This window comes from Numida meleagris, chromosome 1 (genome assembly GCF_002078875.1).
Source record: "Numida meleagris isolate 19003 breed g44 Domestic line chromosome 1, NumMel1.0, whole genome shotgun sequence".
Classification (NCBI taxonomy): domain Eukaryota; kingdom Metazoa; phylum Chordata; class Aves; order Galliformes; family Numididae; genus Numida; species Numida meleagris.
This window is the reverse complement of record NC_034409.1, coordinates 123,825,771-123,843,862: the sequence shown is the minus strand read 5'-3', so window position 1 is coordinate 123,843,862 and position 18,092 is coordinate 123,825,771. Positions and strand designations below refer to the sequence as shown.

At 36.6% G+C, this 18,092-nt stretch overlaps 1 protein-coding gene across 14 annotated transcripts in view; it reads right to left on the bottom strand.

Moving 5' to 3' along the window:
• The window catches only part of PNPLA4 (patatin like phospholipase domain containing 4), a 57,428-nt gene extending 40,108 nt beyond the window's left edge, over positions 1-17,320 (bottom strand). Inside the window, exons 1-9 of one of the 14 annotated variants that reach the window (XR_002442943.1) lie at positions 17,040-17,274; positions 16,694-16,893; positions 15,820-16,106; positions 14,823-14,949; positions 12,226-12,396; positions 11,178-11,362; positions 6,013-6,107; positions 5,714-5,849; positions 4,015-4,080 (exon numbers count right to left, since the gene is read on the bottom strand). Coding sequence is in view for 13 of the 14 variants with exons in the window: in XM_021410904.1 (XP_021266579.1) it covers positions 4,015-4,080; positions 5,714-5,849; positions 6,013-6,107; positions 11,178-11,362; positions 12,226-12,396; positions 14,823-14,949; positions 15,820-15,972 (933 nt within the window). In the remaining variant the exon portion in view is untranslated. Of the gene's footprint in view, positions 1-4,014; positions 4,081-5,713; positions 5,850-6,012; positions 6,108-11,177; positions 14,952-15,819; positions 16,107-16,327; positions 16,479-16,693; positions 16,894-17,039 lie in introns of those variants that run through there. The other 13 variants (XM_021410904.1, XM_021410936.1, XM_021410929.1 and 10 more) reach the window with 13 other exon arrangements.

Sequence of the window (18,092 nt, the reverse complement as noted above, 5' to 3'; positions counted from 1 at the left end):
TACACATGAACCATACCACATAACATATACTTTTATAAGCTTTAATCTGTTGCAAACTAGGAGCTGGAAAATGTGCACGTGGAAGGAAAATGGCTGCATGAGCTAAAACAAATGCGAGTTCACCTCTCCTAGAATGTCTTGTTTTCTTACACACAGAAAAAGTTGTGCACCACGAAACAGCAGTAGCTGGAAAGCAGAGGATAAAGGTGGGGAGGAGATGGACACTTAGAGGACTTGAGAGGGAGCAGACATCAAGTCTGCTATAGGAGTTGAGTCTACCTGGTGTTGCGACCACAATAAAGTTGCTAAAATAATGCAAGTTATCTCACAAAATTCCTGAAAATGCTACAGGAATTGAGACACAAAAGCAGCAAAAAAACCCATTTCCAATAAAAAACACACTACTGGCAAATTGTTTATGGTATTCAAATTAAACTGTCTTCATACTGTTGGCAAGGAACCAGAATTCTGTGTAATGGCTGCTATACAGAAAGCAAAATCTCAGGTTATAGTGCCTGTGCTTCTGAAGCCCTTCAGATCACTGAGGTTCATGATTTGGTTGTATAGACTGCTCTTAGCTGTATCCTTCACTCTCACTTGAAGGAAACCTCCTCTTAATTCCATAGGTATAGATTTTTCCCCAGTGCCATGTCAAGAGTTCACGCAGTCGGAAGATTTTGTTGGCACTAGTGCCTTACTCCATTGTCAACTTCCATATCTTCTAATACAGGATGGACTTAAGACTTCTTCATATGCATATACAGCAAGAACCAGGTTGTTGGATTTTTGTCCACCCATCCACACCTCTTCACCTTCTTGGATTCAATTTGACATTTCAAATTTCTTTTATGCTCCTGAGCTTAAAGTATCATAGAATCGCAGAATCAAAATATAAGCTACAGACCTATATATTCAATATGTATATGACCCTTCTCGTCCTATTACTTCATGATCAGCTTTAAGACTCTTGACATTAGCTGCTGATGTCTGTAGCCATAATACACCACTGAATTCCTTCACTTCCCACAAAAATACACTAGTATGGAGATTATTTTGCCTTAGAAGAGGGGGGAAAAAAGCCATCTAAAACTATCTTTCAGATTTATCAAACTCCATTACAGTAGTACTACTCTCAGTAAAGCTGAGATGTACCTTGAAACTAACACCAATGCCTATCAGTTTGAATCTATTCTTGACCTTTTTTTTGGTCAATAGATAGCTGCTTTTTTATTGATTTAGATGCAACAATCCTTGGATTTTCAAAAGTGTTCTTTTTATTCTGATTTCGATAGCAATGAGAACAGTGAAATCCCTGCCTAAGCCAAATCAAGGATACTATAACAGAAGACTTTATTAACACCTTTCACAAGTCTAGCTTAGTCTTTTTCCACCCTTCAAGATCCTCTACATTTAAAAATTCTGATTATTTATTTTTCCCTCCTTCTTCTCTTAATGCAACTTAAAGATTTCTTGAAAATTTGAAAAACATTTACCAAAGCAACGGCAACACCTTTCATTAAGCACTATCTCTTCTAGATTACGTACTTCCTGTACGATGCTCTCTATAGCATTTCCTTTTCTTTCAAGTACCTGTGAGAAACTGTTTCTCAGTCAAAAATATTTTGGCTCCAAAGTCCTTCACGTTACAGTTAAAAACAGAATATTTCCATGCTGCAAGTAAAGAGATGTAATGCTCCAGCTTCTTGTAATTCTATTAATCAGTTCTTCAAAAACGCTTCTCAGCTGATGAGACAAATTTCTGGTAACTTCTGAATCAGTTCCTTTTTTATGTAAGTACAGTCCAAAGACAGAGAAAATTCTAAAATAATGTGCAATGAAAACCAAGACAAACACAGAATTTAAGGATGCAGGCTGGACCTAATGGAGTCTACCAATTTACCAGTAGATCACTTTTACAAAGGCATTCTCTAAGACCTACAGTGACTCAAACTTCAGCTTCATCATCACATGCAGTCAACTCAGTCATCTGTGAACATTTTTTCAGTTCAAAGATCAACCTTCCCAGGCATTCAGACACCAACTCAACTCAAAATAAGGTAATTTCACTTGGAGCAGGTTTCGTCCATCTAGATGTGCACAAGAAGGGTGTCCCACCACTTCCAGTAAAAGTTTGTTTCAACAAAAGCCAGTATGCCCAAGTATGCATAGTCAAGGCCACTCTACTGTTAATGGAAGTGCAACCCAAGTCAATCTTAAATACTAGCCCAGTCTGGTTAAGACCACTAACAGACCAAGTTATCAGATGTTTTCTTTGTATTACACATCCTTTTCCTTCAGCGTATTTTCAGGCTTATCAAACCAAAAGAAAACATGCTATGAACAGACTGATGCGATGCCTACGCTAACATGCTACTTAGCACATTCACCCCCACCTCAGATGACCTGGTGATGTGCAAGCAGGTGACATAAGCAACCATATACTTGGCTCTACTCTGCACGCTCTACATCCCCTATTGCCTACTCACACTCCCTCATCCACTGCACCAATCCAAGAAATTCCAACAAATAAAATTAAAACTAACCTCTTTCTCAGAAAAGTACCTTTGATGTACCTGACATGAGTGTAATAAGAGACTCTGGGAATGACAAGCAGCTTTTAAATAACAGAAGAACTAGCCATCCAGAAACATTCATTGATTTAACTTCTGAATGCAAAAACTAAAGCTAAACAGGAATGAGAGTTGTCCACTAAGAAGAGGTTGCATGTATTTCAGTAAATACCACAAAACTTGGGCAAATCCTAATAGCAATGTTCATCCAGCAAAATGGTTTTTCAATCAATTTAGACAGATCTCTGATCCAGCTTTTCAATTTGTTAATTGAAAGAATGATGTAAAAAGTTTAACAAAGATACTCCCTTCCCTGTGAGAAGTGGCAGAATGAACCTCAAACATCCATGTATGCCCCTTGAGCTGCATAAGCAACAAACAAGGTCTTCAATCAACAAAATCTCCAGATCTTGGCAAAATGCAAGCAGTCTCATTTAACTCAAGCATTCAAGTAAACTTTGATTTGAATTCTTCAGGCATTTTAGCTGATATCTATTGATGTATAAATAGCCGTAAAGCAGACCAGTTTTCTGATATCGGAAAAGAACTCAAAGTCCCTTGATAGAAATATAATCTTTAGAGACAAATGGATATAGCTTAGTGTTGTTTTAGTGGATTTTTTGTGTGCACGCGCGCGCATGCGTGGTGGTCATGAGGATGAAAGATAAGCTAAATACAGTATTTGGACTTCTATGAGAAACAAAAAGGAAGAAGTAACATTTTTTAGAAAGAAAAGATTTTACTGGTTCTAGTAATTAAAAACTAAATAAAAAATAATTCTTAAAATGTTATTATATCTATAGAAGACAAAAAAGTTACTGGAACTAAATTAAGTCTAGAAAACTGTGAATGTTTTTTCCTATAGTAGCATATGCCTCTCAAAACTTCACAGCATTGTGAGATAAGGAAAAGTTTATTGTATAATGTTTGCCCAGAGATAAAAGATTTATATGTGTTTGGTGAACTTATTACCATGTTCTGAACACAACTGCAACATGTACACAGACAGAAGTACTCAAGCAGAGTAGGAGACGTCAAGGCTTCCCTTATAATTCCCTCCACTACACAGAAAAGCAGAATGACAGATCTTTAAGTTGCAGTGATCATTTTGGAGTCAGTAATGCAACTTGTCAGAAGAAGCATTTGTTCTAAGAGAGGCTTCCTCTCTTGGTAAATGTTAGACATTATGTTTAGGAAACAGTTTCATACTGCACAGATCACTTCAGTCTCCGCACTCTCAATTTTTGAAACAATCTATGAACGAACTCATGGCATCTTTCATGTTACCCTGCAATGTCAACAGAAACAATAAAGATTCTACAGAATAAAGTACTGCAATTCCCACCTGACTTCCCTTGAGATCAAACAATTATATCATAAATGAAGGATGCTCCTGGAAAATAATAATAAAAAAAAACCAAACTTAAACACAGTGAAACTTTACCTCTCCTTTATATTCGACTGGCTTCATTCCAGCATATACTGGTACAAAACTACTTGCTAGCAGGACCTAGATAAAAGAAAGAAGAAGGACTGGAGACGAAGAGTGAAGAAAAGGTAACCAAGTAATTCTGAACCAATAAATATTTTCATGCATGTATCCAGAACATTAAACATTATAAAAAGCCTGGAAATTCATTGTGTACATCTTTCTATTGAACTACATATTAGTTCAATATGTTACCTTTGATATATTCAGGTATTAACAAATCACTACCTTTTCTTCTGCAAGCTACACTGATGTCTAGAGCAGTTCTCAGATTTATTTTACACTAGGACACTTCTGCTATGTACAGATTTGCACATTCATATACCTTTCTATCCATTCATAACAGTACCTATGAATGTGTGCATGTGCATCTATGTATATGTACATGTACCTAATGATCTGTGTATGGGATCTGTATATAGCTAGACGTGTCAGATACGTCAGATATTTCAGTACAGGTAAATGTGGCTCATATGCATGGGAGTGAATGACAAACAGATCTTGGGAACACAACCAGCTTACACACATGCAAAATGTCACCAGCTTGAAACAAACAAATAATTCATTGAGATTATGGAAAAAAAAAGTCCAAGGTGTTTTTTTTTTTTCCCCCCCCAGGAATTGTATTTATTTTTACAACAAATTAAGCTACGTTCAGTGTTAAACATTTTTTCTCCCCATACGAATTTGGATTAAGGTTTTACATGAAGGCTTTACCTCATACTTTTTCCTGCCTATTTCTATTCCCAGTGATCTAAAGCACCAGATATTTGTCTGAGCTTAAACAGGAAGGTTTTGTCTTCTACTTTAAAAAATAGAAACATTTCTCTAGCAACAGGCCCTTTCCCTGACGAAACAGTAAGATAACATCCACCTCTAACCCATTCCTCAAAGCATCTAGAAAGATGGTGAAAAAAGGAATTCCTCTTTAAAGCTTCCTGCTTATTTCATACTTTTTTTCTGCGGTATCACATAATATCCTCCACTAAAATACAAGCAATTATTAGAAAGAACATTTCCTTTAAGTGCAGGTGCATTCCTCCAAGCATTTCATAAACCAGTTTACGTTTACAATCCTGAACTAGATTTTTAAAATGGCATTCAAAAGAGAAGAGATGGGCAGTAAAAGATATGCTTTCTGCTAACAGTTAAAATATAGTTTATGTATGATACTTAATATGGCAGTATGTCTATTCCCCACACAGTACTAGGATTTGTTAATTTATTTTTAAGACAGGAATTCCTTTTGTTCACTTTGTCTTGTGATTGAACTTCAGTGAATATCAGTGAATCAAAAGATGCAAAAAGATTCACAGAATTGTTATAAAACTTGACTATTATTTATTTTATTCTCATCTCCTAAGCAATTAACCATTAAATGGTAATTAACAGTTATCCTGTTATTTTCAATAGGGCTTGCTTGCCTACAATGTAATACTTCTGAAACAAATTAAGGAGACAGATCAAAAATAAATTTTAGCAAAATCTTCAAAACTTCAGTATCAAATTCTGCCTGTTGTTCACCTACATAGCAGCACTGTAGTGTGACTATTTGAATAAAATAGTTATTTATTATACACCTAATAATAACACTCTTACACACTGAAGAAACTCATGAACTTTTATTTCAAGCAGAAATATGCAACTTCATTACCTTAATGAGGTCCTCCCTGGAGTCAAAACTTGAAAACAAGTAATTTTTCCCATTTCTCACATTAGTAACAGACACATAGAGTCGATTCTCAGCTATCTCATGAGCATTAGAAGGAAGAATAGATTCTATGCCTTCCCTAGAATGAAGAAAGCACTACGTATTATTCACCATGTAAAAATCTTACAAATACATTGAGGGATAAAGCTCTCCACAGTATGAAACAAAATATGCTTTACTCTCCACTGTTATTTAGAGAGCTTCACACAAAAATGATTTAATAGATGCTTTAAGATAGGTACCTAAGTCTTTTCATAAAATCATAACCAGGAGTTGCTGCACCGAAGTCCAATTTTCTAACTTCCTCTGCAAATTCATAGGTAAACTGCTGACATTTCTGAAAATTAAAATATCCACCGTTAAAGATGTTTTCATTATTGTTTCCATTATAGAAAGTATGTTCAACTGTGGTTTCTAGAACATACTAACACCTAAACCTTTAATCAAGAACAACCTACAAGGCCAGACTAAGACATTTTTCCACATGTGAGTGGTTTGCATCAAGATACGTGTAACAAACTGTTGATCCTGTCATACAAAGTAATTTGTAAGAAAACTAATTAGTTAATAACAAATATATTTAAAAGGAAAAAACAAACAAACAAAAACCCCAAAAGCCAAACCTCCCAACAATACCATTCCATCACCCAAGGAAAGTTAAAGGCTACTTTTCTAGGTATTACTATTGCTTGATAATCATTTCTCTGAATCATGTCATTACCAGAAATGATGATTTTATCTAAGCATACAGCCACCTTTTATGTTAAAGTCTACTTTTCTACTAAAACCGGACATAAGTATCTTAAGATGGCTGTAAGAATTAAAAACATCATAATTTCTCCTAATAGAAAAAAAAATGCTATTAACACACCTTTCGTGAATAAAATACTATATTTACTACAACTGATGGAAGACAAAGGAACAAAAGACAACTGCAGAAAACCAGGCCATAGATTCCACAGCCAGAGAAGCTCTCTTACTTAAGCTGAAATGCCTAGTTTTAGTTACTGTGAAAAAATAGCCTGAAGTGTGCACCAGAACTAAAAAAACAAATAAAAGAATATGAAGTGTTTATTTTTTAGGAAAAAAATTTTGAAACTTTGAATTATCATTCTAAATGCATAAGACTTGCTATTCAGTATCACTTTTACTTTATTATTATTCTCCCATGCAAACTATATGACTTCGGAGACTTGGGAAAAATCTAGAATTCAGTCTTTCCCAACTTTCTTTAATTGGTACTCAAAAAACATACTGCATCTACATGTACCTATATAAGCACATTTTTTAAAAGAATATAAGAACTGTCTATAAATAGTTTGGAGTTTTTGGATTATTAGCTTATTGCATGAAGAAATATATTGATAGTAACAGAATAAATGATTGATGTGACTGGGGAAAAAAAAAGAAGACAGGGAGCGTGTGCAAGAAGAAACAGGAAAAAAAACTGAGTTGAAGATCAGGAGCAAGCTGGTTGGAGCAGTTTAGTTCCCTCAAATCACTTGTACTCTGTACAAGTGCGATAGAGCACTTGTCTAAGCAAAATGCAGAGATGAAGATCTTGCACCCACTTTTTCTATATGTTCTACCAGTAAATGCATCAAAAATGCTAGTGAAAATTAAGAGCTCTATATCTCTTAAAGCAATGGCCACTAATTCATTACACATAGGTTAAATTTTCACTTCTGCTCTAGGCAGTATTTCATTCACCATTGCCAGTTCCAGCCCAGTTCAAATATATAAAACCAGTTACATCCACCAGGTCTTCAGTTTATTCCAAGGCTTCTGTAGCCAATCAGCAGGAAAGCAGCATATTCAGACAGTGATTCAAATCTTCAGCACCTCTGTCTCTCTCTAAAGGGACAGAAGAAATCCCTAAACTGCTACAGATTACAGAAGCACCTAATTATTAGGATCATTAGATCTAAAATGTCTTAATAGAGTGACTGAAGTGGCAGGGAAGTAATAGTAAAAGGGAGCTAGACAACTGCAAACTTAAGTGAATGACAAAAACCTACTTTCCATATTATAAGTGCTAAGAACAGTTCATACCTAGACTCTTGATCCTTGCTGTCAAAGGGGATGTCTCCTTGAAGCTATGAATTATTTATAATTTTTAGTGTCATAAACTTTAAATGATGTATCTAAATTTCAAATAGCGACTGAGGACATGTTTAGAAATGGTAACTACTTCTATTGATTTAAGTAAACTTGACATCTAACATGATCACATACTTCTGAAAGAAATAAGTGCTCATCTGCAATTCTGTAAGCCTTCATATATTTGACAATCTGTTCCTACAGTTCTGAAGTCCCATGCTTTTTGAAAAGTGACAAAAATCTGAGATATTACAGACACGCATTTGCAAGCTGTTATATTAGAACAATGGTCAAGACAAGGAATCTTCAACATTACATTCCCTCCTAGTTCACAGAAGTTTATATTAGAGCTTTGAGAACAGGACATGGAGAAATTCCTAGTTATAGCTTATCTAACACAGCCATCACTCCAAAAAAAAAAGAAAAAAAAGAAAACCTAACTGAAGTCAGAATTATATTTGTGGATATTTCAACACCTAGAAATGCTATAACAAACGTAATAATATAATTATCCCAATATGAAAATTTTGTAGAATTGTCAATAAAAAATATTAAAATGAAGTATTTTCTACTCGGTATACAACACTGTCCTTAATTACATGCCATAATGACTAGGAAATATTTCTGACTAACTCCAAAAGAGTTCTCAAATTTACATTTAAGCAATGTAATAGAATGACTTAAAAGTTAATAAAAAAAACTAAAAGAGATAAAAAGTTCATGACACATTCTACAGTTTATGTTAAAATGATATTGTCAGGGCAAAACCCAATACAATATAAGCTTAACTCCCAAAAACAAAAACTCTTCTCATATTTTGACTTACAGACATATTTTTAAGTTGAATCAGATTAGAAACAAATGTTTGTGCCTGGAAAAAAATTAAAGACATTTTACTTGGGCTCCAAAAAAAAAAAAAAAGCTAGCTGCCGTGCTTACCATACAAGAAATTAGGGGCAGAGGTAAGTATTACACCAAGCAAAAGTGAAACTGAACTACTAATCAGAAACTACAGACTACACTTTAACAAGTCACATATAAAGTTATCTTGACAACCGTGTGGAACTTGCTAATATTGAGTCATATAAAGAAAGCATTTGTGGAGGTGGAGGTAAAAAGAAGCCAGGGAAGAACTTACTATTAAAAGCAACAGTACAGCCAACTGCAGGCTATGCTAGTATCACAGCAAAACAAAGAGTTCAGTGGCAACAAGTGATCTGGGCTGACAGTATTCAAATCAAAAGATGCCGAAGTATTTACCAAGAAAACTGGAGAAATTTACCTAATGTTCATTAGACTGAAACGTAAAAGAACTTAGGGGAAAAAAAAAAAAAAAAAGAGTTCTCTAACAGTGTTCTCCCTCATCCCCAAAAATGCTGTTTATAACAATTTAAAATATTAAATGACTACTAACATTTCAGCAAGGCCTGCTCCTCTAAGTATATTAAAGGAAAGCCATTAAAAGCACATCAGGAAGGCAAAGTAGCCTTAAACTAAGGGGAAAAACAAGCAAAACAAAAATGGAAAAAAACAATAATTGGTGTTCTGGGAAAACATTAAGTAGCCACTGAATGTCACTTTGCTGTCTTTATATTACACCATTTCCATGGTGAGAAAAAGAGTAGCATCTCTAGAGGGAAAAAAAAACCCCACAGAAACATAGCATCACAGAACGATTTGGGTTTTGAAGGGACCTTAAAGATCATCAAGTTCCAACCCTCTGCCACTGGCAGGGTTGCCAACCACTTGATCAGGCTGCCTAGGGTCCCATCCAACCTGGTCTTGAACACCTCCAGGGATAGGACATCCACAGCTTCTCTGGGTAAAGACTGCCTCATCAATCTCATAGTGATGATTTTCTTTCTTTTATCCAGTCTAAATCGACTCCCTTTTTATTTACTACTGCATCCCCTTGCTCTGTCACCACAGGCCTTGGTAAAAAGTTCTCTCTGTCTTCCTTTTACATCTTTCAGTATAGAAAGGCTGTAACAAGGTCTCTCTGAACCTTCTTTTTTCCAGGCTGAACAACTCCAACTCTCTCAGCCTTTCTTCACAGCAGGGTGTTCCAGCTCTCTGATGTGTGTGTCTCTTTGTTGTGGCCCTCCTCTCTAACTGGTCTCTATCTCTCTTGTATTGGGGAACCCAGATCCAGATCCAGTACTCCAGGTAGGTTCTCATGAGAGCAGTGGAGGACAAATAATCTCCCTCATCCTGCTGGTCACACTTCCTTTTATGTGGGCCTGAAACACACTTGGTTTTCTGATCTACATGCACACATGCTGGCTCATGTCAACTTCTTCATTCACCAGTATTGCAAAGTCCTTCCCCGTAGAGCTGTGCTCCATCAGTCCCTTGCCTCTAGTGTAATAACTGCACCACTTCATCTCAGTGTCAAACTTGCTAAGTGTGCTCTTAATCCCACTATCTATGACACTCATAAAGATATCAAGTAGAATCGGTCCCAGTACACACCCTTGAGGGACAGCACTCATTACTGTTTTCCACTTGGACACTGAGCTGTGTAACTCTCTAGATGCATCTATTCAGTCAATGCTTTATCCATTTAACAGACCATCCATCAAACATATCCCTCCAATTTAGTGGCAAGAATGTTGTGAGAGACTGTATCAAAGTCCTTACAGTAGGCCTAACCTGTACGCGGCATGCTAGAATAAAAGCTTGTGAGGGTTAATCTTCCCCAGGCATACAGTGCAGCTATTGCTATTAAGTCCTAAATTGTACCAAGTCTAAAGCATGTCCTTTCTAAAGTTGTCTAATCAAGAACAAACAGAAAGGAGCCTGTGAAAATTAGAGCCTGTGTGTGGTGTTCTGGCTTTAAGGATAGGGTCAGTCATCATTTTCATATCCTTCCACAAAGGACATTGCTACACATTTGCTTAACAGTCTGCCTCTAGCTAAGAAAACAATGATCAACTTTGTAATGCACAGTGAGTAAGTAAAACACAGATATATTTTTGATATACGAGAAATAAAGTACATCCGGCTGAATGCAATTCAACATTCAGACACATGAAGTCTATATTTACATAGCTTAAAATATACTGTCCACATAATTTTCTACTATAAACTGAGCACCTGCTTTTGCTTAAATACTTGTTTTTGGTTCATGCTTCACAGATTTTGCTAATGAAAACATATATGAGTGCTGTTCCTTTACAAAAAGTAAGGTGAAGATAAAAAAAAAAACAACTAAGGAGACGTCTACAATTAAAATTTTAAAATTTAAATATTTTAAAATAATCTTTGAAAATGATTATGTCCTATACCTACGAGTTTATTAATTTACCTCTATATTTTCAGGTACTGCTAATAAGACAGTGGCAGCCAGGGATCCCGCAGAAGCTCCCGCAAAATCTTTCACAACTTTCAGTAACTTCTTACCATGCCTGTAAAGAGCAGCTGCTGCCCCCAAGTGGTAAATACCCAGAAACCCACAAGATGCAAATGACAGATTGACATGCTTCATTTTTGCTGTGGAAATAAAAGTTTTGCAGTCAGGAAGAGGACCAGTTCCTTTTATCTTACAACACACAACTATGCTTTTGGCAAATAATACATAACATATATATAACATTTATGTTAAAAAAGCTGTTTATTTTAGAGTAGTAAGCACTTTTTGGTTAACCAGTATATCATATAATTAGCTGCTTGAGTTTAGCATCTCCAAAATTGAGAACAATCACTCTACAATGCTCCTTAGCACAAATTCCTTTTTCAATCAGGACATAGAAGTATGTATCTATATATAACATAACAACACATTTTCATCTATTTCATCAAATAAAGTAGTGACTTAAAGGTGATGCTGGAACACTAAGTATCATCATACTTCTGTTACACATGAAGCCTTGAAACTAATAAAATTCTCTAGTGAAATATTTTTTGTCTTTCATCTCTGGAACTCATTTACTTACTAGTACTAGTATTCAGCAACAGATAAACTCCTATATAAAGTCATTTCTTATTTAGAAAGGAAAAAGACACAACAACGCTGTTACTACTAAAAAATATAAAAACACCGAGGCAAAATAAAGTTTGCTCATAAACACATGAACACAATATGAAGGTATTATGCACAGAAAAAAAAGGAAGCATAGAATTTGGATTGTTAGAGGTGGTTTATTACATATATATATGAAGCTATATATTTTATTAGCTCTTCTGCTTCTGCAAATGACCACAAATTATGAGAGCAAGATATTCTACATTGTACTGCACAGATGTACAGACATTGCCCAGATACAGTAATTTTATATTTTAATTCACTACTAAGAGTATCTGGGTACAAATCAATAAGAATGGGACTGAATACATCAGTACACTCAAGAGTATACCTGATTGTTCTGGTCTGTAGTGACGTAGCTGATGAAATTTTTCTTTTGGAAACCACTTAAGAGACAATACAGTGTCAATTCTGATGAATCTTGGCAGATATACAGCAACACATTTTGATTTAAGTTGCCTCTTCAGCACAGCAATGAAAGGAGTGGGAAAGCAGCAGCTTTCTAAACCGTGAGATAAGGAGACATGCTAAACTCTACTTCTTTACATACACTATGTTTAAATTCAGACCATGAATGAGTCTCTTTGCTTAAATCGAAGGACTGCTATTTCTGTTACAAAAGGAGAGATCTCATAGCATTAGGGCGTACCATTTTCTGTTTTAGAAGAGAAGTCATTCTGCTAAACCACGCTACCATAAGGCAGTTTATCAACTTATTAACCATGCTTTATCCCCCTTCACATAGGGAACACTTTCATATCCATTAGTGAGCATGAACGCCATGAAACAAACAAACACACACTACAAACGTATACATACATAGAAACAAATCAAACTGCAACAAGAAACCTGTAACAAAGCAGTTGTTCTACTAACATGACACAGATGAATAAAAATCATGGTTCTATAAGAGACTATCTGAGACCATCTGACAGATGTAGTTAGGCTATGCTGTTTCACCTTGTAAAGTATTCTATAAGAGGAAAAGATGAGACAGCATTAGATGAATGTCCTGTAAAAACAGAGGAAGGAAACCAACATACCCACTTTTGTAAGAATATAAACTGTTTCATTTGTTTTGATTCTTACAAATTTTTCATGGCAGCACTTGATTTGCAAGTTAGAATGGTTAGAATGCATTTCAGAGACAGTATGATTCAGAAATTCTTTTCCTTTCGTGATCCAGTGAATCACTGCTTTTTGATCAAAAAGAACAGTAGGGTTATAACAATTCTCAAGAGACATAAGGAGAAATGTGATCGAGTGTAGAATATTACTATTCCCTGCCAGTTTCTAACAGAGCACCACAAATGGGAACACTGTCACATCCGGACAAAGACCATTTTTTCACCTGACTGAGTAAACAGCAGAAATCTTGTTGTCTTAGAAATGGTATGACATGCAAGACTTCAGAATAAATATTCTTTGAGGGCTTAATGGAATTCTTACTCTTAGAGATATTACCTATTAACTACAAAAATATCATATGGGTATGGTCTTAAGAATAACATTAAATGCACCTTACAAGATGCACAAATACATCTCAGCATAGCTCTGGACAGTGTATACACTGTAGAAATATGACTTAACAAGACAAGGCAAATGTACTTGCTTTCGCTTTCCAAAAACATTTTCAACTTACACAACTGACAAATTTCAAGGTATTTTAACTGGCTAAAGGGATGGGCATAGTTCTGTTACCTACAAGAAAAAAAAACAAAGTAAGACCAGATAAATACAAGAAGCTAGGACAATGGTGCTGCTCGATCTCCCAACTTCACAGATAACGCAAAAGCATTCAGGAATAAAAATAACCATATGATTTTTTTTTAAAAGGATTCTCACATCTGCAAAAAGAATTAATTGGTGATGAGAAACATATTTGGAAGGGAGTCATATCTATCGTCAGTTGCATCTCAACCATTTGTATCTCAACCAGGATATATATAAGGAGACACGCTTGTACTGGAGAACTATGTTATGTTACAACTCAGCTTTTAGTGAGCACTGTTTTCCCTAGTTGTCATAAGCATGAAACAATTTTTCATACTTTTGTTTCCTGAGCAATGTAATTACATAAACATTTTATGATCTCAGTGCCTTAACTAGTCATAACTACCTCTTCGTCAGTCTGTTTCTAAACAAAAGCTGTAAATGCCCAAAGCAACTGACTAGAAAGCCTTTAGAAACAAAAATTAAATAGACATAGAATAAGAATGACTAAGCACCCTGAAGCACAGGAGTACAAATGAGTTAGAAGGTATGACGCATATCAGGACATTTGAAAATTTGTAATTAGGAGTGAGAATGCAAGCAAAGGTATGGAAAGAACTTTTCAGCTAAGCAGCACTGCTAAAAGAAAGGTCATATTTGTAACTACTAAAGGACATGATAATCTTAAATTTAGCCAAATAAAAAATCACCACCCATGTGTTTAATACTTCTTCATGTACATCAAAGAAAAAAAAAATTGCTCACTAGCACCACATACCATTAACAGCCTTCAGTAAATACTCAATAAATTGTTTTCTCAGCCAAAAATAGGTGCATAGAAAATGATAGCCCATTTAACAGACTGCACTCTAATTAAGAGTTACAACAGCTGGCAGGAGAACGGTAAAGCTAAGTTTTGCATATATCCAGTCACAATGAATAAGCACTGTAAAAGTTTGATGAGTTGGAGAAAAAGAAACATAACAATAATAATTTAAAAAATTGATACGTTACCCAAATAAACATTAAGATTCTTAGGAAAACTGTATGAGTCTTTGCAAGGTATAAAAGTTGCATATAATTCCCTTAAAATAAGAAAAATAAATGAAACACATGATGTCAGACTTTCAAGTTTTGATCATCTTGATCACTAACACGAAATGTCTAGAGAAGACAGGAAAAGCTGGCTTCTTAAGATAGCAGAAGTTTTAATACCTTCTAGTGTGTGTTGTCTTCCATCATATTCTCCACTGGGACTATTTCCAGAAGCTCTTTTAGTTCCTTCTTCACTAATAGCAAGTGCAGTATCTATTACTGACTGGTTTTCATTTATCGTGGAAACCTATAATATTACAATCAGATATTACTATTTAAAAGCAAAATAATGAGTACACATAAGGGGGGAAAAAACCTTATTTATCCTTATATAGACCTAAAAATTCTACTGAAATACTCATAAATCCGTCTGAAAGAATTTCTTGTAACTGCTTAGCTCCCATTAAACTATTTGAAACCACAAAGTTTGACTATTTATAAGCCATGTGCAGCAACTTATATTTTAAAGATTAAATTAAATAGACATCTAGAAAAAGAAAATCATTACAACTTGGAACAGCCAAGTCTCTAAGATAAGCCTTAATTTTGTGTCATTTCCCACTAGTTCTGTTTATATCCACAGATTTCTTTAATAATCGAATTCATGCATTTTTATCTTCTCTTCCCAATCTGGTAAGCACAGACTTTTCTTGCCCTCTGCACAATACTAAATTAGTAAAGACAATTTTCCAGAGAATTCTGCTCTTATTCTTCAATGAATGGTTTTCATCAGCCATTAATTCTGTCAGTTATCATTCTGTATTGTCTGGAGTATAACTTGAAACAAGTTAAACTTTCTCCCCAGCTTAGAACTACAAGATACACACACACACACACACACACACACACACACACACACACACACACACACACACACACACACACACACACACAAGAAGCATACTACAATACTGGTTATCCTGAAATTTCTTGCTGCCTGTCCCTTCACCTTTACTTATGAAAGGCATCTTCAATTCATAGAGATGCCTCTCATTGGCATCAAAAGACACCTGTGATTAAAAAAACACTTAGGCAAGTAGGTTATTAAGAAAGTGATAGCAACACTGTATTGGTGCTTATCACACATACCTAGAACACTATGGAAGTAAATCCTTACCTGGCATTTAGCTCTGTTATGTGGTGTTCTTAGGGTACAATAGTTTAGAATTCCAGTCCAGAACTGCTGATTTTTTGGAAAAATGGAACTACACAATCTGCCTTCTTTCAACTCAAGTAATTGTGCAGTACAGAGACTTCTAGCAGTCCACATTTTCTTAAAAGTAACCTCTGGATCCAGATGATGGCACTCTCAGAAGCTGTTTTACCACAGAGTTAGGAAGTATCAATAGATGAGCTGCCTGGACACCACAGAATTACAGTGTAGAATTTTCTTCTCAAGGTAACCTGTTTAAAAATATGAAGAAAAAGAATAATAATAAAAAAAAACAAGCAATTGAAACGTGGCTGCACACCAAGGCCCTGATCCTGTAACAAGGCTCCCCTTACAGCCCTCACATTTAGTTCTCAAGGAATCACAACACAAAACACAGATGTCTAAGTTCCTTTGTAACTCTTTCTCAGTAGCTCCTTCTCTCTCTGCATCCATCTAGCACTGTGCTACCCACCTCCAACAATGAAGTCAACTGTTCATTTCAAAAACATGAAGAGCTACAATGACTAAGACAGAGAACAAACGAATGCAAGCTTCCTTATAATTAACATGAACATGCTGTGCATTCTGTCTCCACTGAAAGAAGTTCAAGGACTGCTCTAGTGAATTCAAACCTGTTGTTCACAAAAAAACAGGCAGTGACGTCAGGGCCAGTAAGAATTGCTCAGGCATGCTGGTTGGCCTTGTAATTTTCAGGGTTGCATGTCAAAAGGATTACACATGCCCCAAGCTCAAAGTCTGGTTTACATCCATTAAGACTTTGACTGTTCAGGATAATGGAAATAGTATGAAAAGAAAAGCAGGCTACTGCTCTGTCTACCTGGGTAAAATGGAACAGCGCAGTCCTGAGGGGACGGGGTCTCAGGGGTACATGAGCAGCTTCAAACGCAATCCCACTCCGTGTGTTTCAGGTTTTCCACGTCACCCCGCGGGCTGTAAGATGAGACCTACAACGCCGTTTGACTGGTGCTCCCTCCATGTATGCCCAGTAAAAACATGGTATCAACAAGCCCAACAGTGCTGAAACAGTGAGATATAATTTTTAAACAGAATAAATACAGAAAGCCAAGCGGCAGTGTACACGACCGTAACACTGAGAAGAGTAACTAAGCCGTTTACGCTTGCAGACTTGAGATAAAAGGCCAATGTTTTGGCAGGCCGCCTACCTTCCAATTTTAAACTAAACTCCTCATTTTTATCGGTCTCCCACCCGCCACACGGCAGCAGCGCCCTCCCCTCGGATCGGCTCCCGGGGGGGCCTGGAGGCACGGCCCCACTTCTCCCTAACACATCCGCCGCCAACTCCAGAGCGGGTCCGGCAAGCAGCCCCAAGCCGCACCTCAAGGCCAAGCCCGGCCCTCCGGCGCCGCACGGCCGCCTCCCCCGCCAAAGCTCGCGAGACTGCCGGGCTCCGCGGGCGGGGGGGTGAACATGGCAACGGCACCGTGCCACCGCCCCTGGGCGGCCTGCGGAGGCGGGAGCGCCGCGGCTCCCTGGCACGGGCCGTTCGCGGGGTGCTCTCCGCCCGCGCTGCGTTGTCCGTGCTAGCAGGAGGGCTTAAGAAGCAGAATACGCAGTTTATAGTCATACATTCTTTACACTGATTGTTTTGACCCTCGTGCCTTACCCACAGACACAGATTTGTAAGGGGGTAATTACCTTTCCTAACGTAGAAAATTGGGGAATAAAAGTTTACGCGATGGTTTCTACATGGGATCGTCACATAGAGTACATATTTTCTTGTGTAGAGGCTGCAGACCCCACTGTAACATAACCCACTGCTGCACTTGTCAATGTATAATGACGATAAATCAGCAGAATTTAGACAGGAAGAAAATGTAACATTTAAAAAGTAAATCACAGGAAACTAACAGCTTCTGTGATGTATGTATGTTACCAGCAGCTACCGGATATTATCAGACCATTAGATACTAGGACAGATGTATGTCTATAAGCCTGGACACTAGAAGATATCAATTTGCACACTGCTTTTCAGTGTGAGGAAAAGATATATTCAGCATGACACAAGCTAGCAAAACAACATTTAGAAAATGTCTCTGGAAATGTATCTTCTTGTTTAATGAGACCTTGGAACTGCTTGCTGTGAATCTAATCAGTCACCTTGGAGTTTTTTCTTGTGTGATAGCTAGTGCACGTTCTCAATCTATAAATTAAAATACTACTTTTATGGAAGGAAGAAGGTAATTAAAACAATCAGT